The sequence below is a fragment of the Zonotrichia leucophrys genome, chromosome 8, assembly GCF_028769735.1.
Source record: "Zonotrichia leucophrys gambelii isolate GWCS_2022_RI chromosome 8, RI_Zleu_2.0, whole genome shotgun sequence".
NCBI classification, from domain to species: Eukaryota; Metazoa; Chordata; class Aves; order Passeriformes; family Passerellidae; genus Zonotrichia; species Zonotrichia leucophrys.
In genome coordinates, this window is record NC_088178.1 from 30039105 (window position 1) to 30062577 (window position 23473).

The 23473-nt window shown below is 52.1% G+C and overlaps 2 protein-coding genes across 4 annotated transcripts; both read right to left on the reverse strand.

The window, feature by feature from the left end:
- Positions 1-1754: 1754 nt before the first annotated feature.
- DEPDC1 (DEP domain containing 1) lies at positions 1755-13518 on the reverse strand. 3 transcript variants are annotated; one of them, XM_064719265.1, is made up of 12 exons: positions 13402-13518; positions 11912-12177; positions 10542-10686; positions 9731-9849; positions 9230-9360; positions 8771-8815; positions 7950-8090; positions 6760-7485; positions 6056-6228; positions 5192-5368; positions 4794-4979; positions 1755-3155 (listed from the first exon to the last, which is right to left on the reverse strand). In XM_064719265.1, the coding sequence occupies exons 1-12, from the start codon at positions 13453-13455 to the stop codon at positions 3015-3017; spliced, it is 2304 nt and encodes a 767-aa protein (XP_064575335.1). In that variant the 5' UTR covers positions 13456-13518; the 3' UTR covers positions 1755-3014. The 3 variants fall into 3 exon arrangements, with proteins under 3 accessions (XP_064575335.1, XP_064575334.1, XP_064575337.1); XM_064719264.1 differs by having other exon boundaries at positions 8771-8818; XM_064719267.1 differs by lacking the exon at positions 6760-7485 and having other exon boundaries at positions 8771-8818.
- Positions 13519-14282: 764 nt separating this feature from the next.
- Positions 14283-23473, reverse strand: LOC135450901 (cystathionine gamma-lyase-like). Its single transcript, XM_064719537.1, has 12 exons — positions 23267-23473; positions 21634-21715; positions 20997-21092; positions 19928-20037; positions 19286-19417; positions 18050-18107; positions 17776-17853; positions 17002-17154; positions 16765-16886; positions 16248-16300; positions 15084-15222; positions 14283-14833 (listed from the first exon to the last, which is right to left on the reverse strand). The coding sequence occupies exons 1-12, from the start codon at positions 23426-23428 to the stop codon at positions 14825-14827; spliced, it is 1194 nt and encodes a 397-aa protein (XP_064575607.1). The 5' UTR covers positions 23429-23473; the 3' UTR covers positions 14283-14824.

Genomic DNA, 23473 nt, shown 5'->3' on the forward strand with positions numbered 1-23473 from the left:
GCTGAGCCCTGCCCAGGGCAGCCCCATCCCAAAACAGCCCCCACCAATGAGAGCACCCCGGGAACAGAGCCGGCTTTCAGCTCCAAAATCCTCCCCGGGCTTTGGGAGCTTTTGTCCTGCTGTTCACACAAAAAGGGGCTTTCAGTGTTTTCCTGAGACCTAAATTCTTCCCAAGCAGAAGTGATTACAAAGAAGAAAAGCCCAGGGAGGAGTGGGCCGGGGCGCTGGAGCCGTGCCGGGCGCTGGCAGCGATGCCCGGCCCTGCAGGGACCATCCCGCTGCTGCAGAGCCTGCCCGGAGCGGGGGACACCACAGACACCGGGGCAGGAGAGAGCGCCAGGGGCAAACATCGAGGGATCCCCTGAGCTGGAGGGACCCGCAGGGATCGGTGACCCTGGCCCTGCAGGGACCATCCCGCTGCCGCAGAGCCTGCCCGGAGTGTGTGAGTGTGGGACACCACAGACAGCGGGCAGGAGAGAGCGCCAGGGGCAAATCAGTGACCCTGCACAGACACCCCAACAATCCCATCTGAGCGCTGTCTGAGCCCTCCTGGAGCTGCTCTGGCAGCCTCGGGCCGTGCCCATTCCCTGGGGAGCCTGGGCAGCGCCAGCACCCTCTGGATGAGGAACATTCCCAAAATCCAACCTAAACCTCCCCTGGCCCAGCTCCAGCCGTTCCCTGGGTCCTGTCACAGGGAGCAGAGATTGGAGCTGTCCCTCAGCCCCTGGAGCTCTCCCTCAGGCTCCTCCAGACTCATCATTAGGAACCACCTCTTGTAAGAATGGTTTATTTTTAAATTCATTTATTAAAATATTTATGAAAACAACATTTATGAAAACAACAGCGCTGTAAAGAGCAATTTCAAAGATTAACAAGGCCCCAGTTTCCTGCTGTCCCCCCACAGGCAGAGGATGAAGGTGTTTTATCACCACATACATTCAGGTGCTGCTTCCATATAGAAACAGCTCCAGGGACCCAAACTGGGGTGAAGGGACAGAAGGAGACATTAAACATTGCCACAATTGGCTCTTTCCCTGGGGTTTTGCTTGTTCCCTCTCTCAAGGCAGCGTTTCCACTTGGACAAGGGCTCATTTAAGGCTTCTCACAGAAAAACCAGGATACTGCACTGAGATCGTGATTAAGGCCTCCCATTAACCCTTTCCATTCAAGAACCATAATTATAATTTCTCTTTTTATTCCCATTTTGGCTAAGTTCCGTCAAAACCTTAGAAGGGAACATTAAATAACCTGGATCAAGAACTGGGAGTAATGAGGGCAGGCCTTTGAAAGCCAAATCCTGGAAATGTGAGCTTCTCACCCAATAAGTTACTTAACTGGAACACGACATAAACAAAGCATTTATGCAACATGGCATGGGGTGGGAAGCCCTGGAAGCAAGTTGGGGCAGTGCTGAGTGCTGGAGTTGGGTACAGATGTTCCAGGGGAGGAACAGCTGCTATTGAAGTCAGAGGGAGAGACCCACCTTGCATTGATCAGCATCAACTCCACTTTATTCACAATCAGGCACCTTTTATAACAGTGTTCATTCACTTCATGCATATTGCAAAATCTGAGCTCACAACAGGTCAGAGATTACACACCAACTCCTCCTTATGTTTCCAATACCAAGATTTGGGTTCTCAAAATTATTCTTGCTTTCCCAAAACAGCCAAAGATAGAACATCCACTTGTTATGAGAAAGCTGCCTGAGAACTCTGATGTGAAAGGCTCTCAAGGCCTTCATGTTTGTCACCTTTACCTGTAATTAAAAATAACCTGAGAACCTCTGCTGTTCACAGAAGCAGGCTGTGAGAATCTGCTCCTTACAGCTGCCTTCTAGGCCATCCCTGAAAAAACCTCCAACAAGCTGCCCCTGCCCTGAAAGCACAAAGTTACCCTCAGGACATGAGGCATCATTAATACAGGGTAAAATGAGACTCGTTCGGGTTTCTCTTTTACAAAATCTTCCCAAAAAAAAGAGAAAAATGGTATTTTTGGGGAGAGAAGTGACAGGCTCAGGATCACAGATGTACCAAGGAATTCTGGCTGTGAGGGTGGGCAGCCCTGGCACAGGTGCCCAGATTTGCTGTGGCTGCCCCTGCATCCCTGGCAGTGCCCAAGGCCAGGCTGGACACTGGCACAGTGGGAGTGTCCCTGCCATGGCAGGGCTGGCACTGGTGGGATTTAAGGTCCCTCCCAACCCAAACCAGTCTGGGATCTCAGAGCCAGGCAGTAGATTAATTATTATTAATTATACTTTCCCAAAAATATTCCTGCAGATTTCAACTCCTGCAGGGGAACCTTTATCTTATCATAATTATTAAGTAAATCCCTACCTCTGGGAAAAATAGGGAAAATTAGTATATTCTGCTCTTACTTCATGGATCATCCATCACTCCTATTCTGAGAATCACACTAACAGATCCAAAATGACTTTTCCATGAAAATGCAGAAATACATTCCAAGTCTTTTAATATAAATAAATATCAAAAAGCTGATGAGGGTTTTACAGATGATATGAACAGAAGCATTTATGGAGTGAGATAATCATTTATTTATGGTGAACTGGCTCTCCTGGCTCTGAACTCATAGAAGCTCCTTTGTTTAAAGACAAACATTTTGAGAATAGAAAAGGCACTTAGTCACAACACACACATGTAAAAACTACAATAAATGGCACAAATTCCTGACAGACATTTAAAGGTTATAACAAGAGGCACGTCATTAGTTTCCCATTAAAAAATATATAAATTTTTGGTTAACAACAGCTTTATGTGTATTTTTACATTTTCCTACTCCGATATATTGTAATAATTTGTAAACAGATAAATATTTTTCTTTTAGAAGTTATCCCAAAGGATTTGCACCAAAAAAGGTATTTTGGCACCTTCCAGCACAGTGTCCATGTAAACATTTCCTCCTTCCACAGCACAGGCAGCACCAAACTCCTGCAGCAACTCCTTTGGTGACTCCCTCAGGCTTCAGGCAGGGAGAGGAGGCTCAGGAGGGGGAAATCAGTACCTGAGGCTGCGGAATTTGGGTTTCCTGAGGCTCAGCATGGGCTGCTTGAGGGTGGGTTTGTTCTCCAGGAGCTGCGCTTCCGACTCCGTCCTCGGGAACCTGCTCCCGTAGATGTGGGGATATTCCTTCTGGAACTGCAGCACACACACACAGCAGCCACGATCAGCAACCCCAGAGGAAATCCCACAACAGCTCCAGCTGTGCCACAGCACACTCTGGGCCTGCAGAGCTGCCTTCCAGGAACGCCCTGGATAAACTCCCTTAGCCAACAGGGAGCCAAGGCTTCTCCCAGGAAAGCTTAGCACTGATCCCATGGAAATGAAAGCACCTGGAATCAGAGCAGTGGTTTGGACACTGCGCCTGTTTCCCTTGCTAGGCCTCAGGGAGGGATGAAAAACTGTAAATACATCTGGACATGAGCCAAACCTTCCCAGGGATGGATCCAAACCACTTTTGTAACTTCTGCTGTTGAGGCAATCGGGAACTGCCTCTCTAGAAAGTGCCACGGATTTGGCTCTTCCCAAGAATTCCCAACACTTCCCATCAGGCAGAACGTGTCCAGCAGGCCCAGGGCAGTGCCCATCCCTGTGCTGGCACTGCTGAGGCACCTCCAGCACTGGCACCATTTATCAACTAGAATTCACCATTCTGCTTTAGATTCACAAGTTTTGATGAACCAAACCAGACTCACTTTTAGAGGCCCACAAAGTCTCCACAACACACATGAAGTCAGAGCTGCAGGAGGGGCACCAAAGCCAAGTGTGGCTGTCCTGAAAAGCTGCTTGTTCAAAGGGGAGTCACAAGACTCGCTTAGGAGATTCCAGGACAAGTACAAAACTATTCCATTGGGCAGGAAGACTTGCCAAAAGAAAGAAAAACCCTCCAGGATTAAATCCTGCCAGAACTGCTGTGCTTTAGCCTTACTATTAGGCAAGTTGTTGGTAGGCCAGAGAAGTGCAAGATAATCTTGAGCACTGTAAATGTTACAAAACACACAGCCAAGGCCACCAAAAGAATGTTTCAGGACTCTCAACAGAGAGAGTTTGGTCTCTTAAAGCCAAAAGTCATTGCTTTTAATCCCTATTGAATTTAACCCCACCTCTGGCATGTTAATGGTGACTTGGATGGCCAGTGCAGCACAGGAATCCAGGCTGCAATTCCATCAGGAATCACTGAATGGAGAGCAGGAGCTCCAGCAGAACATTTGTCCTGGTTTTCCATCATGGTTTGAACGCTGCTGCCAGTCAAAGGCTGCATTATTGTGGAGTGGTTTGGATTGGAAGGGACCTGAAATCCCATCCAGGGCCACGGGCAGGGACAGCTCCCACTGTCCCAGGTGCTCCAGCCCCAGTGTCCAGCCTGGCCTTGGGCAGTGCCAGGGATCCAGGGTGGGCACCCCGTGCCAGGGCCTGCCCACCCTGCCAGGAACAATTCCCAATGTCCCATCCATCCCTGGGAGCCATTCCCTGTGTCTGTCCCTCCATCCCTGTCCCCAGCCCCTCTCAGCTCTCCTGGAGCCCCTGCAGGCCCTGCCAGGGCTCTGAGCTCTCCCTGGATCCTTCTCCTCTCCAGGCTGGGCATTCCCAGCTCTCCCAGCCTGGCTCCAGAGGATGCAGCATTAAAAACCATCTTTAAAATCCCAAGCAGAGCACACGAAGCACTCACAGCTCTGGAGCACAAACATTTCTCAGCACATCCTGCTCCTCTCCTGCCCCAGGCTCTGGTGCCTGAGCCCCACAAAGGCACTGCACAAGCAGATGAAATAACCTCACCTGTTTCAACTTTTTCTTTTTCTCCTTCACAGAGAGGTTTTTATCCTTGATGATGTTCTCCAGGAGCTCTGCCACTGCAGCCTGGGAGGTGGAGACCTTTTGTTCTTCAAACTCCTGAGGAGTGATTTGTTTGCAGTAGGAATACGTTGGCAAGATGGCACAAATTTCTTCTTTTTCCTGTTTGCACTGGAAGAAAAAAGGGCTCTGCATGCACTCAACTGATTCTGTACTGTTGGATTAAGTACCTAATAAACACCCACAGCCACTCACAAGCTGCAAGACGTTGTAATTAATACCTACACATTCAAAATGCAAATAATCAATGGGGTTATTTGCATTTTCCCAACTTCAGAAGAAGCAATTAACAAATGAATCTGCACTGCTCTCACGGCACCAACCTGAGCCTTCCTCACGCACTCGAGGTGATCCTGCACAGCAGCCTGCAGGTAAGCTGGCACCTGCAGGATTTCCTGCTGGTGGTCCATCAGGAAGGCCAGCAGGCGTGTGGAGAGCAGCTCGTCCAGGTCCTCCTCCTGGGCACAGCGCAGGACACAGCGCGAGAACGTCTGGATCAGCTGCAAGAGTTCAGCACAGCTGCAGTGCAGAAAGCTGCGGGATTGACTTCCCTCCTCTGCACTGTACACTGGCTCAAATCCCCCCAGAACAACCTCCAAGTACGGTCACACAAGGAGGAAAAGTCATCATTGTTCCCTCAGCTGAATTAAAGTCATTTCTTTGGAATTGAACAGCACTTTCAATTAAAAATACATATTGTAAAAGGTGGTAGCAGAGAAAGGCTTAACCTATAGAAAACTGAACATTTTCACAGGACTGTAGAATGAATCCCTGGAATGGTTTGGGTTGGAGCAGGGACACCTCCCACTGTCCCAGGTGCTCCAGTCCCAGTGTCCAGCCTGGCCCTGGGCACTGCCAGGGATCCAGGGGCAGCCACAGCAAATCTGGGCACCTGTGCCAGGGCCTGCCCACCCTCTGAATAAAGAATTTCCTCCTACTTCTAACCCAAACCTAAATTCTCAATTGGAGGAGACGAGTGAGGTGATTATCCTGCAGGGCCAACCTAATGCACACCAGGATTAAACTGGAATGAGATGGGCTTTAAGGTCCCTCCCAACCCAAACCAGTCTGGGATTCCAAAGAGCAGCAGGGTGGGAAATCAGGCTGAGGATTCCAAAGAGCAGCAGGGTGGGAAATCAGGCTGAGGAATCCCTGCATTCCTCTAGGAAGAGTTTTCCTGCCCTTACCAGGGACCTGGTGCCCATGGCATCGTGCAGCCGTGGCATGTCGACGTTGCCGCTGATCCTGTGCATCATCCTGAGCAGCAGCTGCAGCTTCCTGCGCCTCGGCGGGGGCAGCAGCAGGCAGCAGATCTGCAGGGCCTCCACTGCAACCCTCTCCAGGTGAGGCTGCAGCAGGTCTGCAAGCCAACCACAAACACAGCTGGCATTAAGATCTGAACCAGCTTCCGGCATGTTTCTGCCTCAGTATCACAGATTTCTTATTTTTCTGTGTGATTATTTATGTTCCAGAGAAATCAGCTGTAACACAGAGGAGAATGTACAGGCCTTTGTTTGTGTGGTCATCTTCAACTTCCTCCATTGTGGTGCAATTAGGACCACAATACAACTAAGGACTGACACTAATTATTGCCAGAAAATACAGATTTACAGAACAGAAGAAGACATTTCCAACAGGCAGGTGTGTGCAGGTTCCCTGTCCCCATCACTCACCTGAGCAGAAAGGCCAATCCCTGACAGACTGAGCTCATACTCCAAAGATACTACACACAGTTAGCAGAGCTACAGCAGCCTAAACAGTAATGCCAGCAGATTTCCTTTAGAACCCGCAGATGCATGCTCAGTGCCTGTGCTAGCAGAGTGGCAGAGGTGAGGAAGCAGGGTTAGTGAGGCCACACAAGGCAGCACAGCACGCTGCACAGAGCCCTTACTTGCAGCAGGCAGCAGCCGAGGGGAGGGGGGCCCCGAGCGTGCTGCCAGCTCGGTGCTGCTCCGGCAGAGCCTCCTCGGGACGCTGATGGCCGCGGGGGAGCCGCCGGTGCCCCGGGGCCGCACCGTGATCTCGGCGCTGGGCCTGTTGATGGCGCTGCAGCTCCGGCAGCTCCTCCTGCCCAGCAGGCTCAGCGCCGGCCCCTGGCTGTCCCCGGCCCAGGGACACGGGCCAGGCTCTGTCCCTGAGCTGCCCCAGCCCGGCTGCAGCACCGAGCTCCCTCCGTGCTCCTGCAGCAGCTCTGCACTGCTCGAGCTGGCGCTCACCCCTGCCCTGAGGGGGGCACGTCCTCCTTTATCACATCCAATTCTCTCCAAGGAGTAACACCTTGTCCTAAACGCTCCAGGTGGCTCCTGGGCATTCCTGGGTCCTGCAAGATTCTGGCAGCTCCCTCCTATCAGGCTCCCAGCACTCCCTTGCAGTTTGTGCTGCTGCCATTTCTTCCCGTGCTGCTTTTGGGCTCTCAGCTCCTCTGAGGAAAACCTCCTGGAAGCTTCTCCTTCCTCCTTCTTGTCAGACTCTTTGAGGAGCAGGCTTAGGAGAAGACACTCAGTGGACTTGAAAGAGTTCAAGGGAGGAGGTTTTGAAGGCTGAGGGTCACATTTCTCCTCTTGGACAGAACGATTTCCACTGCCCAGATCAGGAATTTGGATGTAGCCACACAAAACTATCAGGGAATGAAAGAGATGTTAAAGGTGCAAGTGGTGTGAAAATGAACCAGTTCAGAGAGCTGCTAACTGGGCAGACAGACAACAAAGTCAAGATATTAATTAAGATATTAATTAAGAAGACTTTAGTTCAGTCCCAAAGCAATTTAACAAGGCAGTTGCATCCAACATGCAAGAACAAAGACAGGTAACACTGCAACAGTGAGGAGCAGGCAGAACAAGCACACCTTCTGAAGTTCTTGTTATTGAATATTTAGAATGTGAGCTGAAACAGCAATTTAAATGGGAAATCATGAGGCAGAAGTCCACTTTAATTAACACTAATTCAGAATGGAGCAGTGATGATCCTCCTCAGACTGGAGCTCCCACACACACCAGGAGGCCGAGCTCTGCTTTGAATCACATTTGTCCCCAGCTGATCTGAGCTCAGAGCTCCCCTGATGGTTTCTAAACTCATACATACCTAAGATATTAACAAAGAGCTCATAGTATTCAAAAGTAAGCAATGGCTCAGGAAGACTGAGAAAATAATCAGCAACTGTTCTGAACACGTCCCGCTCAAAGCCACTGTAGGTGTCCTGGCTCATGTCCTTGTTCCTGGGCCCTGAAAAGAGGGGAAGAAAGGAAATTCACACCAAAAATCCGCAGTCCCACTAGAAAAGAAATTTCTGAAGATCAGCCTAAATTTATTCTTCTTCCACAAGCAAAGAATGCTATCAGCAATCCACAAATATTGTATTTGGCACAATGTGTAAGCAAAAGCAGTGTAAGAGATTCCAGGCAGCCACTAGAGAGCTGTGCTCAGTTCTGTTCCACACCAAGAAAATAAATAAAGCAAAATTCATCTGTGCTCTTCATAGGTTCCCCAGCAAAATTCTAACCCACTCTTAGTGTGTGCCTTCATTTCCAAAGCACAGTGATCCCACTTCTCCCACAGGGAGTTCAAGCTCCCTGAGCAAAAGGAAGCTCAGCACATGGATAAAAAAGCTCATTATCTCTGGTCTCATTTGAGAGGCACTCATCTAATTAATTGAGAGTTGATTGTTTACAAAGCAAAGAAAATGGATCTCCCCAGTTTAATATGAAGTGTAGGAAATGTTTTGGTCCAGCTAAAAGCCAAGGACTGGAAAAGCAAAGTCCCTTTCACTCCTGAAAAATTGCACCAGAGGAAACCACCCCCAGGTTTCTGAACTGAAACATCACAGCTGATTTCACACACACAAATATTTCCCTTTCAACCCTCAAAAGAGGTTTCTGGAACTCGAAAGCTCTTCAGTGACTTACAGTAGGCCAAGCACTTCATGGCTGACAGCACCCAGTGAGGGAGGTCTTCTGAAATCCAAACAGAAAAGCATCATTTAGACATGAGCCCAAATAATTAACAACTAATAATGGCTCACACCTATTAAATAACACCCACAGCACAAAAGATTAAATTTAAAACTGATTTTAAATCCTGCTCCACATGCAATTTTGAGAGAATAAAGGGGAGTAATTTCAAGTGAAGGTGGGCAGGGTTAGGTGGGATATTGGGAAGGAATTTTTGGCTGGGATGGAATTTTGGCTGCCCCTGGCAGTGCCCAGGGCCAGGGGAAGGTGGCCCTGCCATGGAATGGGATGGGATTGAAGGTCCCTGAGCTGTGCTGTGGCTGGGGAAAAAGTGGAAACAACAGACTGTGAAACAGATGAATTATTATTTATAAACAAATAATTGTTAAGCAAATCTAGGGAAATAAATGTCACCTGCTTTGTCCTGCAGGACGACCACGCCGTGTTTGCTGGTGTTGCTCATGTTGTACATGACAAACTCAGGGACGATCTGGGCTGGCTGCAGAACCTCCTCCAGCGAGGGCAGTCCCAAAATGCTCTGCAGACTGGGCAGGGAGAGAGCAAAGATTTGCAAGGGATGAAGGAAAACAAGTTCTTTCCACACTATTCCAAACTCTGGTGAGCTAAGGTGCTGTGTGGTAACTTCTCCCTTCCAGGACAACTGGGGACACTTTTGCCTGGGACAAACAGCAACACTCAGCAAGGAAGAGCACCTGAGGTGTTTAAAATAGATTTCAGCACCTGATCACAAATTCCTTAAATGCAGCAACCCAAAGTTAATAAACAGATTGGAAAACCTGTGTAAACAACAGGAAAAAAATTAAACCCTTCAAAAATTCAAATTAAATTTTAAACATAGTTTTAACAATTAAAAACAAATGGTGGAGAAGGTGCTGTGTGTAATTCCTCACTCACTGTATCTGGATGATATTTCTCCATGTTTCTTGCACATATTCCTGTGTTATTTCCCTCCTTTGCTGTGTGCCTTCCTTCTTTTCTTCTGCTACATCAGCTTTTGGTCTTGCTAAGTTTTCCTGAAAATCAGTGGTTTATACTGTAAGACAAACGAGCTTCTGAAGGCAATTAAAAATTACAGAAAATTGGAATTAGAAGAACAGGGCACTCTGTGGAACATTAAATACCACATGAGCCAGGGGGTAACCTGCAGCCTCAGCACTGAAATGGAGCACAAAACTAAAAAGAAATGGGGAAAAACTCCTGATCAATCCAAACCCAGCAATTTAAAAGCTAAAAACACCTCAAATTCCAATGTATTAATATGTGAATTATTCTCCTTTAGGACTGGAACCTAAATTCAGAATTTATGCATGCCAATCTCAGCTGAATCACGGGCCAGACACACATTCCATCTTCTCCTGAAAGATGACCAATTAAATTATTTGTGCCTTTTAGTTGTCCCCCAGCAATAAATTAAATTTCAACAAGGCCACACTGTGCAGATCATTTCTAGGACTTCACCTTTCAACCCTCCCAGTACTTTAAAATCCCTTAGCAGGGATAATTCTGCACTGGGACAAAACAAAGAAAACCCAAAACAAAGTAAAAATCCCTCTCATAAAAATTTATTTCTTACTATTTCCAAATTCCTTAAGTCTAAATTATTCTTTCTTAAGGGAAGATGCCACAACAGAGCAGTGTCACTAAATTTTAAAGACTAAAGACAATGCAAGCCAACCACACTGCTGTGAGGAACAGAAGTTATTACCACAGACTGCAGCAACTCCTGTTTCTTCAAACCCCTTTTGGATGAGCTGGGCAGTTTAAAAAGTTTTCCTTTGTCTCCAGAGAAGTTTTCCAAGTTCTCCCTTGGTGGGCTTGGTAGAGGTTTGACTGGAGAGGTTGGAGGGAATCTGTAATGAACGGGAGAGATGTTAAATACATCCAGAATTGATCTGCAATCAAATAAATGACTTGACAAAACAAAACCTCTGAGTCCATAGCAGTGTGACTCTGTTAGGAAATATTTTTTTAAATTTATCATATGATAAAAATGATTATATAATTTAAATTATTATATTATTTAAATTATATAATTTAAATAATTTAAATGATTATTATAATTTATCATATGATAAATTAGCTTTAGGCTGTTTTTCCTGATGCCAAAGTCCAGCTGAAGGTGTTGGCACAGCCTGAGCCCAGAACGTGAGAGGGGCCATGAATACCTTTGGTTTCAGAGTGCTTGGCTCTGCTTCCCACTCAGGCTTTGTGTAAAAGGCCCAAGAGAAGCAAACCCAGCAGGCAGCTCCTACAAAGCACCCTGGCTTCACTCCAAAGCACTGGAGTGCAGTTTGAATTCCAGCAAAAACCTGGGATGGACAAAAGCAGGGACACACACAGGAGGGAAGCAAAACACTCAGAGGAGAAAAACTGTGCTGCTAATTAACTTGTTACCTAGGGTGTTTAACCCAAACAAAGCTCTTTTTGCAAATCTAAGCATTTTAAATTGTGAAAAATGCATGTATTTTATGATTGGCTTTTTGCAAATATTAAAATGAATGTTATATGTGTTGTGTTAGAAAGTAATGTGTGTTACATAGAGTTTTAGGTTATAACAATGTTAAAATAGAAACTATGCTACATAGGATACTTTTTAAAAGAAAGGACTTGCAGTGAGATAGCAGCCACAGGACACTTCAGTCTTTCAGAGAAAGACAATTTATTGCCCCATTATCAGAAGAAATGAACTTTTTCTGCCTCAAAGGCGCTGTGAGGATTCAGAGGAAGAAGCTGATGATGACCAGACAGAATCCTGTGTTTGAATGGAATTTATGCATCATGGATGAGGGGTATGAATATGCAACAGGCTGTTGCTTTTAAGGGTTAATCCTCTGCTAACGTGGGTCCATTTTTGGGGCTCGTGCTGCTCAGAAAAGGTACCTGGACTGTCTGTAACTCTTCGTCTCTATTGTCTCATATTGTCCTAATCCAAATTATCATGACTCTGTATTACTACTTTTATAACCATTTTATTACTATTAAATTGTTAAAACTTTAAAAAAACAAGTGACTGGCGTTTGTCACAAAACTAAAACTCCCAACCTGCGGCAGCGGGGGATAACTCTGACTCAGTACCTGTACAGGGCCCCGTTATCCTCCAGGTTCTCAGCGCCCCAGCGGCCCTTGATGTCCTCGATGACGTGGTTTTTGAGGAATTTCCGCAGGAGCTGCACCGTCTGCTGCCGGGTGACGTCGGGCCCGAAGCTGCTGTTGCTGCGGAGCACCTGGTGCAGCCAGTCCGCGGCCTCGGCCGCCGTGAAGCAGCTGCCGTGCGAGCGGAGCCGCTGCCGGTGCCGCCGCACGGGCATGCCGGCCCGGAAGCAGCGCGTCACCTCGTTCCACTGCGGGGACACCGAGCGGCACCGCCACTTGCAGCCCCCGCCGACCACGGCATGTCGCGACAGCGGGGCGTCAGCTTTATGTGACAGAGGGCTGGGCGGGGGAGGTCTCCAGGCACCCCCATGTGGCGAGGGTAGGGATGTCCGTGCGCACCCAATATCGCGACAGAGGGCAGGGGGATGCCAGGGCACCCACAGCGCGACAGAGAGCAGAGGGGCGCCACAGCACCCACATATCGTGGCACGGCCTGTCCCTGCGCACCCAATGTCGCGACAAACCGCGGGGGGTGCCAGGGCACCCACATATCGTCCTACAGGGTGTCCCTGCGCACCCAATGTCGCGACAAACCGCAGGGGGGGTGCCAGGGCACCCACATATCGTCCTACAGGGTGTCCCTGCGCACCCAATGTCGCGACAAACCGCAGGGGGGTGCCAGGGCACCCACATATCGTCCTACAGGGTGTCCCTGCGCACCCAATGTCGCGACAAACCGCAGGGGGGTGCCAGGGCACCCACATATCGTCCTACAGGGTGTCCCTGCGCACCCAATGTCGCCACAGAGCGCGGGGGGTGCCAGGGCACCCACATATCGTCCTACAGGGTGTCCCTGCGCACCCAATGTCGCCACAGAGCGCGGGGGGTGCCAGGGCACCCACATATCGTCCTACAGGGTGTCCCTGCGCACCCAATGTCGCGACAAACCGCAGAGGGGCGCCACAGCACCCACATATCGTCCTACAGGGTGTCCCTGCGCAGCCAATGTCGCGACAAACCGCAGGGGGGTGCCAGGGCACCCACATATCGTCCTACAGGGTGTCCCTGCGCACCCAATGTCGCCACAGAGCGCGAGGGGCGCCCAGGGCACCCTCACACCGTCCTATGGGATGTCCCAGGGCGCCCCCGTGTGGCGGCCCCGCGCACCCGCACACCGAGAAAACGGACCCGGGGCAGAAGGCGCCAGGCAGCCACGTGTCGCGACAGCGAGCAGAGGGTGTCCCTGAGCACCGTCACGACAGCAGGAAGGGGGTTCCAGGGCACCCAGGTGTCGCGGCAGCGGGCACGGCGCATCCCCAAGCCCCTCTGTCGTGACAGCAGGCCCGAGGGGCAGAGCCACCTCCCGCCCCGCGGCTCTCGCACGGGTGCCACGGGCACCCCGCTCCACCCGCAGCAGCCGCGCCCCCGGCTCCCGCCCGGCCCGGTTCCGCCCAGCCCCGCTCGGTGCTCACCAGCCTCGTGGCGCGGTACGGCCCCGGTCCGGGTCCCGGCCCCGGCACGGCCATGGCGGCCCCTCAGGCGGGGAGCGCAGCGCCCCCCGCCGGCCCCGCCGCGCGCGCAACGGCCGCCGCCGCCACCCCGCCGTTCGAATCCGCCGGCGGCCGCTGATTGGCCGAGACGGGCGCACGCGGCACGTGACGTCACTGGGCGGGCCGGGCTGAGGGGACGCTGAGGCCGCGGGTTCGGATCCCGGCCCGAGCACTTTCACCGGCGTTAATTACCCTGCTGTGATTAACAGTGATTACAGAAATTCATGGACCTCATTTCGTTACCTAACAGTCATTAACGTGCTGGGACAGCTGGCCCCGCCGCATGTCACAGCTGCTCCTGAGGTGTAGGGGTGGCACTGCAGGGGCTCTGAGGTCCATTCCAACCCAGCCCAGTCTGGGATGCTGTGGGATGAGGAGGGCTGGGTGGGAACACCTTCACTTGGGTTAATCAGGATTTAATCCCTCTGTGCAATGAAGGTTATTCTGGCTGTGGCCAGTACAGAATGGTCCAGCCTCAGCTCCAGCCCCTCCTCAGCTCCATTCCCCTCTCTCCCCTCAGCTCCAGCCCCTCCTCAGCTCCATTCCCTCTCTCCCCTCAGCTCCATTCCCTCTCTCCCCTCAGCTCCATCCCTCTCCCCTCAGCTCCAGCCTCCCCTCAGCTCCATTCCCTCTCTCCCCTCAGCTCCAGCCCCTCCTCAGCTCCATTCCCTCTCTCCCCTCAGCTCCATCCCCTCTCTCCCCTCAGCTCCATTCCCCTCCTGCCTTCCCACAGGAAAATCCCAACAGCTCCAGGGTCACTCCATCCCCTGATTTTGAACACAAAGAGCACGTGCACACGGGAATATAAGCAAGGAAAGGAAAAGTGTGTTTTAATTAAAATTATTCCAATCATTTCCACAGCACATGGTTTTTTCTTAAAAGAGACTAAGACTATTCTTTAGAAAGTTATTATTTACCAGGTATTTGATTTCACTTCATTTTCAATAAAACATCAAGAGAAGAAAAAGCTCTTAGGCAGATTTCTAACTTAATTAAAATAAATCTGAGCGCCATCAAGTTTTTGAGCTGAGCTGGTGGGTGAGCAGAGAATGACCCGAGAGCAGCAAGAGGCAGCAGCCCCTGTGCCCCCAGCCCTGCAGGAGCAGGAGGAGCACTGAGCTCTGCTGGGAGAACTGGGATCACATTGCCGGGGTGCCCACGGCTGCTCCCACACAGCTCCTGGCTCCAGGCAGAGCCCAGGCTGTGCCCAGCACACCCTGCACAGCCAGGGAGAGACCCAGGAACCCAGGCTGGAATTCCCAGAGGCAAAGCAAGAGGGGTTTGGTTTTCCGTGTCCTCGTCCACAGCCATGTCCAGTTCCAAGGTCCTTTTTGACCCTCAAGGTTTATGCAAACTGCAGGAAGGAAAGGGAGGGGTCAGTGTGCTCTGCCCCTCTATCAACCACACATTTTTATCTCCTTTTCATAAATTAAAGTCACATTTAGCATTTGATTCTCCTGAATGCATGGGGAGCTGTGCTGAGCAGGGCTGCACACAGGGAAACTTTCCCTCCCCAGCCCAGGGCCCATCAGGGAGGAGCTGAGGGCTCAGCCCCTGGGAAAGGCTGCCTGGGGATGATTTTTGGAGAGGAACTCTCCACTCACCGCAGCCTTCAGGGCCTGGTCCAGGTCTGCCAGCAGATCCTCCTCATCCTCCAGCCCCACCGACAGGCGGATCAAGGTGTCACTGATTCCCAGAGTTTTCCTTTCCGCCTCAGGCACTGAGGCGTGGGTCATGATGGCCCTGAAAGGACAAAAATATCTTTATCCCAAGAATTTGGGACTTGGATTGGTAAAACCAGCCCAGCTGGTTCCCTGCCAGCAGCCCTGAAATGCAGCAGGATCTGACACCCCCTCTGTGCCACCTGTGTGACCCCACAGATGCAGAGAGCCCCTGGCAGCAGCTCCTGGAAATGCTGGGAATGCTGACAAGCCAGGGAATTGCATCTCCAGCTCGTATTTGCAGGATACAAATGATTGACAAGAAGTGGATATTTAAAAATCTGGACCTGACAAAGGAGAAACTCCAACTGCTCTTCCTTCCAGAGCTGCTCTTTCATTCTACAGAAGCTCTGTAGGCTCTGCACATGGGGAATGTGCAACCTCCAGAATAAAATCTCCTGGTTTCATTCCTGGTTTCTCAGATCCCTTCTCAAAGTGCCCCAAAGGGCTCTGGAGGGTTTATTCTCTCCAGCTACACAGGACACAGGCAAGAAGGGATTTCCCTGGTGCTGTCACTGGCACCAGCTCCTTTCAGCTGCTGGAGGGGTTCAAGGTTTGCTGTGAAATCAGTAAGTGAAACGATTTAACATTTAAATACAGTCATTCATTTCCATGGACCTTTTCCAAAAGCAAGCTGGCTTGGAGTGAAATGATGCAATTCCACGAAGATGCTGTTTTGAGCAGTTTAAAAGGCCCAGGAGGCCCTGCCAGGGCCCAGAGGCAGCTGGGGGCACACAGTGACCGTGCCCCTCGTGTGAGCAGGGAGCAGGGCATTGCTCCATCCCAGCTGCTCCTCATCCCAGCACTCTGCAGCTGCTGGGATTGTCTTCATGGACACCAACTGTGCCTCAGCCCTCCAGGTGAAATTCCTCAATCTCTGCCTTCCCACAGGATTCCCTCCCTCTGGAGTCTCCCCTGGCTCTGTGCTGCACAGCAGTTCCTGAGTTTAGCTAAAGGGAGAACAGCAAAAACAGGGCTGGGAAATTGTGGGAACTTCGTGGTGCTCTGCAGCTTTTTGGGGCTCTGAGGATGGGAGGATGGACTCACGGATGCTCGGCCAGGCTCTCGAAGCCGCCCAGACTCTCAGCCAAGCTAAACACCTACGGCAGAAAGGGAGAGGAGTCGTTACAGGAGTGGGCTCAGCACACAAACATGGGCACAGGCAGAGTGCACACCTGGCCAAACACCAGCACAGGCTGGGCCAAGGACCCAGCCAAGCATTCCCAGAGCCAGGGGCTCCCTCAGTGCCTTTCCCCCTGAGGGCACTCTGCAATGTTCCAGCAGAGCTGCACCAGCCCCAGCTGCCCAGCCCTGCAGAAAGGCCTTTGCCAGCAGCAGCTGAGCTGGACACCCTCACCCCGGGAGCAAACAAACAAACACTCCCAGGGGGATGAGTGAGGGGTTCCTTTGTTCCCTCTCATTCACCCCAAGGACAAATTATCCCTGTTTTATAGTGGGATTTATGGGACACACCCAAAGGATTGGCAAGAAAAGCCACCCCACCCTGCTGTCAGCAGGGCAGATTCAGCTCCCTCTGAGGGTGATTTTATTGTCTTTATTTTACCTTCAAGTTCCTGAGAAAGGCACAGGCATTTTCTTTTTTCCCTTTGATGTACATGGTGACCATCCCAGGACAGCCTGCACACTGCTTCTTCATCACCTCATACTGAGGGTGGGAAGGCAGCCCTGGAATGGAGAGAGTTGGGAGAATTCCCAGTGAATTCCAGTGCAGAGCTGGGGCAGCTCAGCCTCACCCAGCCCATCACGGGGCACCACAGCTCCCCAGTCCCTGCTCACCCACCTGGGTAAATGACTTTCTCCACACTGGGATGGGATTCCAGGAATTTGGCCACAGCCAGGCCGTTGTGGAAGTGCAGCTTCATCCTGATGTGCAGAGTCTTGAGCCCACGGTTGCAGAGGAAGCAGTCAAAGGGAGAGGGGACAGCTCCCAGGGCTGTGGGAATGGGAACAGAATCCCACAGAATCACACAGAGTTCCAGAGAATCCCACAGAATCACAAAGTAACACTGGTGTTCTGCATTCAGCACAGCCAAACACATCCTCACCTCCAGCATTGCTGACCTTGGCACAAGTGGGAAGACAGCCAAGGCAATCTCTGTTCCTCATCTCCCACATTGGGCAGCCAATTAATGAGGCCAATTAACAGGCTCAGGCCTCAAGGATTACATTATTTATTGGGCACAGTGCACCCTCAGTGCAGAGGGCAAAATCTGCACAGGAATTTATTCCTGACAAAGAAGAGGCCGGAAAATTGCTGGAATCATCCAGGGCAGGAAAATTCTGCATTGGGCACACCCTGATGGCTGAGGGAGTTGCAAACCCCCCAGGCTGCAGGTGGCACCTCAGTGCTTTCAGGATGGGCCCCAGTGCTCTCCTGGAGTGCTCAGGAAGGGGAGATAAAGTCTCTCAGTTTATGGGACTGTTTTATTGAGCTTGCCCAGCTCTGTTAATTTACATTCCAGGCTGATTTCCCACTTGTGTGCATGCCCACCCTCCCCAGCAGAGCTGTGGATGTGAACAGGATTCCTGTCAGGAATTCCCTGTCTGGACTTACAGTACTGCAGGACTTTCAGCCTCTTGTAGAGATCTTCCCTGTTTACAGAGACCAGGCCCATGAGGACATCGCTGTGCCCTGCAAATGACAGGGGACAAGAATGGGATCAGCCCCAGGTGTAAATAAAACCCCTGGGACACCTCCCACCACCCCAGGCTGCTCCAGCCCCAGGGTCCAACCTGGCCTTGGGCACTGCCAGGGATCCAGGGGCCTCCCCACCCTCCCAGCCTCCCTCCATCCCTGCCCTAAGGATGAGCTGAACTCTCACACTCACCATTCATGTATTTGGTTGCAGAAGACATACAAATATCAGCCCCCAGGGCCAAAGGACGCTGAAAGGAAAGGAAAATAACATCATCATTCCAGTTTGGGTTCATCCCCAGCCATTCCAAGGGCTCTGAGCTCACACAGGATAAACAAGGGGAGAAACAAACACAAAAACCTGAGCATGACAACAGAACATGTGCTAAAGGCAGCAGTACAGGGAGGCACTCTGAACTCAAGGGAAGCACAAGAAAATGTGATTCAAGAGCACTGCTCCCACTGCCACAGGCTCCAGGGAGAGAAGAGATTGAGCACATCCAACACACAGTGCAGAGCTGGGAAAACAGTTCTGCAGCTGAGCTGGGGCAGGGACACACCATGGCATGGAGCCCACAAAGGGCATTTCCATGGGAAATGAGGGGCTCCAGCTGCACAGCAAAAGAATTGCTTTGCTTTCCAGCTGTTGCAGATCCTGCCCTGGAGGAGCTGAGAGCAAGAGCAAAGGAGCTTCCTCTGGCAGCTCTCTCTCCCCTCAGTGCCAGTGCTCTGCCCAGGAGCCTCCTGAGGGGAGACAAACCAGGAGCTGGATGGGCAAGAGGGGCTGAGCAGTGCCAGATTTTTAATCAGTCACTAATTAAGGCACTTTGCACCTGGTATCAGAACATTCTAAAGAGTGAAGGGCATCACTGTTAAAACTTAACAAAGCAGGCAGTTGCCAAAACTGCTGCTGCCACACTAAATGCAGACTCTCACCCAGGGAATGTGGAGATGCCCAGCCAGAACCATAATGGAAAAGGACTTTTACACTCAACATTGATGGACAGATGACTGTGAAATTCTCCTTCTCTTAGCCCAGTGTGGTACCTCACCTACTGCTCCCACCAATTAATCATTAGCGCTGGCTTTCCCTCCACACTGGGCTGCTCCAGACACATTAACCAGCACCCTGTGCTCTTCCACACAGCCCTTTCTGGAGGAAATTGGGAATTCTGAAGTGAACAAGACATTGCAGGGCAAATCCCCAAGCCTCTGGCATGTCCCAGGCCAACTGCAGAGCTGCAACATTTTCTGCCAAGTTCTCTTAATTCAGCAAGATCACCATACCCAGCAGGCACTTTGCACTCTGCAAAAACGGTGACTTCAAACCTACAACACCAGGGCTCAGCTTGGTCTCCTGGGAAACAGATCTGACACAATCCCTTTCCCACCCCATCCCAATCCCCCTGACCTGGGGCAGGTGACACACCTGGAAATATGGAGACATGAAGCTGTTGTCCACGGCCACCAGCACCCCCGGGTGCCTGTGCGCCACCTCTGCGCAGGCTTTGATGTCGATCACCTTCAGCGTGGGGTTCGTGGGGCTCTCCAGCCAAACCAGCTGCACAAACCCAAAACAACTCCAGGTCAGAGAGCTCCCAGCGCTGGGCTGAGTCCCAGGGGCTCTGGGTGCCCAGTGCTGGCAGCTCCCCGTGGCTTTGGGCCCTGGGGACGGGCAGTGGCCCTGCCAGAGCCAGGGGAGGCTCCAGCGGCTCCTCCGAGCCCAGGGAGCTTTCCCTGCAGCCGGGCTTGTGCCATCCCAGCTGGAGAAGGGCCCAGCAGCAGGACAGAGCCTTTCCCAGAGCCTTGCCCAGCACAGCTCCCTTCCCCTGGGGCAGGGATCAGCCAGCAGCGCCACGGAGCCCCCCCTGCTCCTCCTCACCTCTGTCCTGTTCCCTCCTCTCTGCAGGGCTCTGCCCTTCTCAGGATGTGCCCATGAGGGGCACAGGGGGATAGGGTGGATGCAGCTGTGCCCCAGGCTGCCCCCTCAGCTCAACACAGCCCCAACCCCAACAGGAGCGAGGATAAAACAATTTAACGTCCCTTTAAAAGCCACTTCCCTCTCCCCTACCTTGGTCTCTGGTGTAATTGCAGCTTCCAGGCATTTTGGCTTTGTGCAGTCAACAAAAGTTACTTTCAAATTATTTTCTGAGGCTACTTCCTGGAAGTATCTGTTTGTGCCTTAAAAAACCCAAAAATCACAAAATGAAAAACTTCCTTAACTTTCATTGCCTGCTCTGCAGCCTCCTGCATCATGCAGGGACAGTCAGGAGGGCACAGATTGATGCTGCACACCATCCATGGCACATTTATATTTTCTTTATAGAACAGGTGCTAAAGGCAGCAGTCCAGGGAGGCACTTTGCACCTGGTATCAGCACATTCAAAAGAGTGAAGGGCATCACTGTTAAAACTTAACCACGTTTAAAGATTGTTGCAGATTGAGTGATCATGAAATAGTAATAAATAAATATGGGATCAGAGTGATTTGGGAAGTACTTGAAATCAATGTGGGGTTTATGATCAGGAAATTAAACAGAGAAGAACAACCAAGGGGAACACTCCAGCTACTGTTTCCCATCACTCCAATAAAAATGATTCCTTCCTGTCTTTGAAGCCTTTCCCTGGGAAGATTAAAAGAATCCAGCAGGTGATCAATGGATGTGCAGCACTCACTACCAGAAACACTGCCTGCATTAAAAATTCATTGCTTGGGTCCTTTTGCCAAGGTGATCCCCAGGGACTCAGTTTTCCATCTGAGCAGGAAGGGATGGGACATGGAGGCGGATTCTGGGAGCTGAAGGGAACATCTGAGTGATGTTTGGGAGGTTCTGTTGTGAGAAACCCTTTCTTTGGAACAAACCAAGCCAGAGGAGGAGCAATGAAATTCAGCCCTGCAGAAACCAGGCTGAGGCTCCAAGGAGAGGGGAAAGCTCCCAGGAACTGGAGTGAGCTCACCCTGCTCAGAGAGGGACTCTGGCAGAGCTGGGTGCACTGGGGAGCTGTGAGGGAGAGGGATTGATAAAAACAGGCTTCAAAGAACAGTGGGGTCCCGCAGGGGAAATTCAGAGTTCCTGAGAGCCACAGACAGGTTTGAGCCCCTGCACAAAGAAGGCTGAAGACACAGGGTGCTGTACCCACCTCCATAGACATCATCCATGCAGATAACTGAGTCCCCTGACTTCAGCAGGTGACAGATGTTCAAAAGAGCTGCTAAGCCAGAGGAATAAGCCAAGCCTGAGGAGAAAGGATCATCAGTGTTTGATGTGACACAACAAGTCAGACTTGCCTTGGCCTCTGCAAAGAACCTGTTCTGTCACTGCCTCACTGGGAACGTGGAGCCAGTGACAGCAGGGGATGGATGTGGACAGCATGGAACCAGGATGGACACTGGGATACACTGGGAATGGACTGGGACACACTGGGAATGGACTGGGACACACTGGGAATGGACTGGGACACACTGGGAATGGACTGGGGCCAGGGGCTGCCTGCTCCCACTGCCTCCAGTGCTGCTGCACAAGGATGGATCCAGCTCAGCCCAGGCCTCAGCCACAGTGAGGGAGCAGCAGACAAACCCAGGCATGGAGCTGGACTTTGCTGAACCAGAAGTGTTGGGCTCTTCCCCACCTTGGAGCTGCTCCTGCCCACAGCCAACAGCCAGAGCCGTGGTGAGGGAATCATGGAATGGTTTGGGATGGAGGGACCCCAAAGCCCACCCAGTGCCACCCCCTGTCCCAGGCTGCTCCAAGCCCTGTCCAACCCATGAGGTGCTCACTGTATTTGGCTCCATCGAGGGCGGCCACAGCCTTTTCCAGGCAATCCCGAGTGGGGTTCCCAGACCGGATGTAGTCATAACCCTGGGGTGGAAATAAGAAACAAACATCAGAGAGAGCACTGGGAAAGCCTGGGAAAAAAGCAGTTCTAGGTTCCTTAAAGAGCGCTGGCTGAGGGCATGCAGGTCCTCGCAGAGCAGCAGGATTCTGTCCTGGCACAACATGCAGTGGGGCATCCCTGCCAGAGAAAGGGCCTGGGGTGCACTGGGACAAGGAGCCACATTCTCCTGCTTCTCCTCAGACATCCATCTGTGGCCACTGTGGGAGAAAGGGCTTGGGCTGCACAGTCCAACCACCCTGAGAATGCCAGGCTGGCTCTGGCTGGGACCATGCAGGTGCTCTGGTCCCACTCCCTGCCCAGCAGAGCACAGGGCACAGGATCATGTCTAGACAGCTGTGGGTATCTCCAGTGAGGGAGACTCCTCAGCCTCTCTGAAGGGAATTCTCAGGAAAAACATGTGTCCACCTCCATCACACCCACAGGCACCGGACAACTCCCCTCATCAGCTCGACAACCCACACGTTTCCAATTGTCACAGCTTTTATGCAAATTCTGGGCAAATTCAATGAGGAAAATAAGACTCATGCACGCACAGATGCAGTTGTTACCAAGAGAACCTGCTGAGCACCCTGGGATTTGCCTGCTTTTAGGATTTCTCTTTAATGTCAACTTCCTCATAGTCAGGAATTCTGCAGATCGCTCTGGCAGAGCTCCCGGCAAGAGCATGGATCCTGTCATCAGGATGTGGATACAGCAGCGTGACTCCTCCTGAGGGCCTCCTCAGCACAGCTGGGATTCTGTGTGGAATGAGGAATCACAAGGCAAATTCCTCCTGCGCCACCAGCACAAGGCGAGTTTGGAGCAGGTGCTGATTGAGGAGTGGCAGCTTTGTGCCACGTCCCGTCAAACCTTTCTAGCACTTTCTACAGGGCATCCACCAACTCCTTAAGAAATATTCCCTCGGTTTGGAAGGAAGACCGAAGGAGGCTCTTACACAAAGCGTGTGTAGTGGAACAGGGATTCTGCCCGGGCCCTGGAGCGGGGGCAGGGCCGGGAGAGCCGCCCGTGTTTCCGGCTCCGGGCAGCCCCCGGAGCAGCGTCCCTGCGAGCCCGGGGGCACCGCGTGCTCCCTGCTCCCCTTCCCCCGCCTTTCCCACGGGAATCATCCCAACCTCATCCCAGTCTCATCCCAACCGCTCCGGATCGCCGCCCGCAGCGGGAACAGCGAGCCCCGGGCTGGCTCCGGCTGCAAGGGACCACAGCGGCTCCTCCGGTGCCACCGCCGCTCAGCGGGGCCGTCCCGGAGCACAGGAACGGCATCGCGGCCGGGCGGCTCTGCAAGGGCCCCGTGAGCAGCCCCGCTCCCGGCCCAGCGAGATGCTCGCGTCTGCCCAGGAGCTGCCACGGGGGAAACATCGGCACCGGGAGCTCCCTGCCCTGCCCAGGCCCTGCCGCCTCCCGTTCTCCCGGCCGGGACACGCCGGATGCTCGCGGCCTCCCGCGTGTGCCCAAGCCCGGAAGGGGGCTCGGTGTCCCTGTGGATGACTCAGCGCCCCGGTGGCGGCCACACTCACCGCGTGGTCGCCGGGAGCCCGCTGCTTGAAGGTGGTGGAGAGCGAGATGGGCGGCACCATGGCCCCGGAGCGCCATTGCTCGGGCTCCTGGCCGGCATGGATGGCCTGGGTGGCGAAGTGCTTGAAGGGCGGCAAGAACCCCTCCGTCCCCTTGCCTGCCATGGCCGCGTCTGTGTGGGACCGGCCCTCAGCGCTCCGGGGGCTCGG

Coding starts and splice junctions, on each gene's coding strand:
- DEPDC1 (XM_064719264.1), bottom strand. CDS start 13,455: ATGGCCGTGCCGGGGCCGGGACCCGGACCGGGGCCGTACCGCGCCACG. Junction 9,850..10,541: donor AGGAGTTGCTGCAGTCTGTG/GTAATAACTTCT, acceptor ACTGATTTTCAG/GAAAACTTAGCAAGACCAAA. Junction 8,819..9,229: donor CGTCCTGCAGGACAAAGCAG/GTGACATTTATT, acceptor TTTGGATTTCAG/AAGACCTCCCTCACTGGGTG.
- LOC135450901 (XM_064719537.1), bottom strand. CDS start 23,428: ATGGCAGGCAAGGGGACGGAGGGGTTCTTGCCGCCCTTCAAGCACTTC. Junction 18,108..19,285: donor TCATGTCTCCATATTTCCAG/GTGTGTCACCTG, acceptor CTTTCCTTTCAG/CGTCCTTTGGCCCTGGGGGC. Junction 15,223..16,247: donor GAGAGCCTGGCCGAGCATCC/GTGAGTCCATCC, acceptor TTGTCCTTTCAG/GGCCATCATGACCCACGCCT.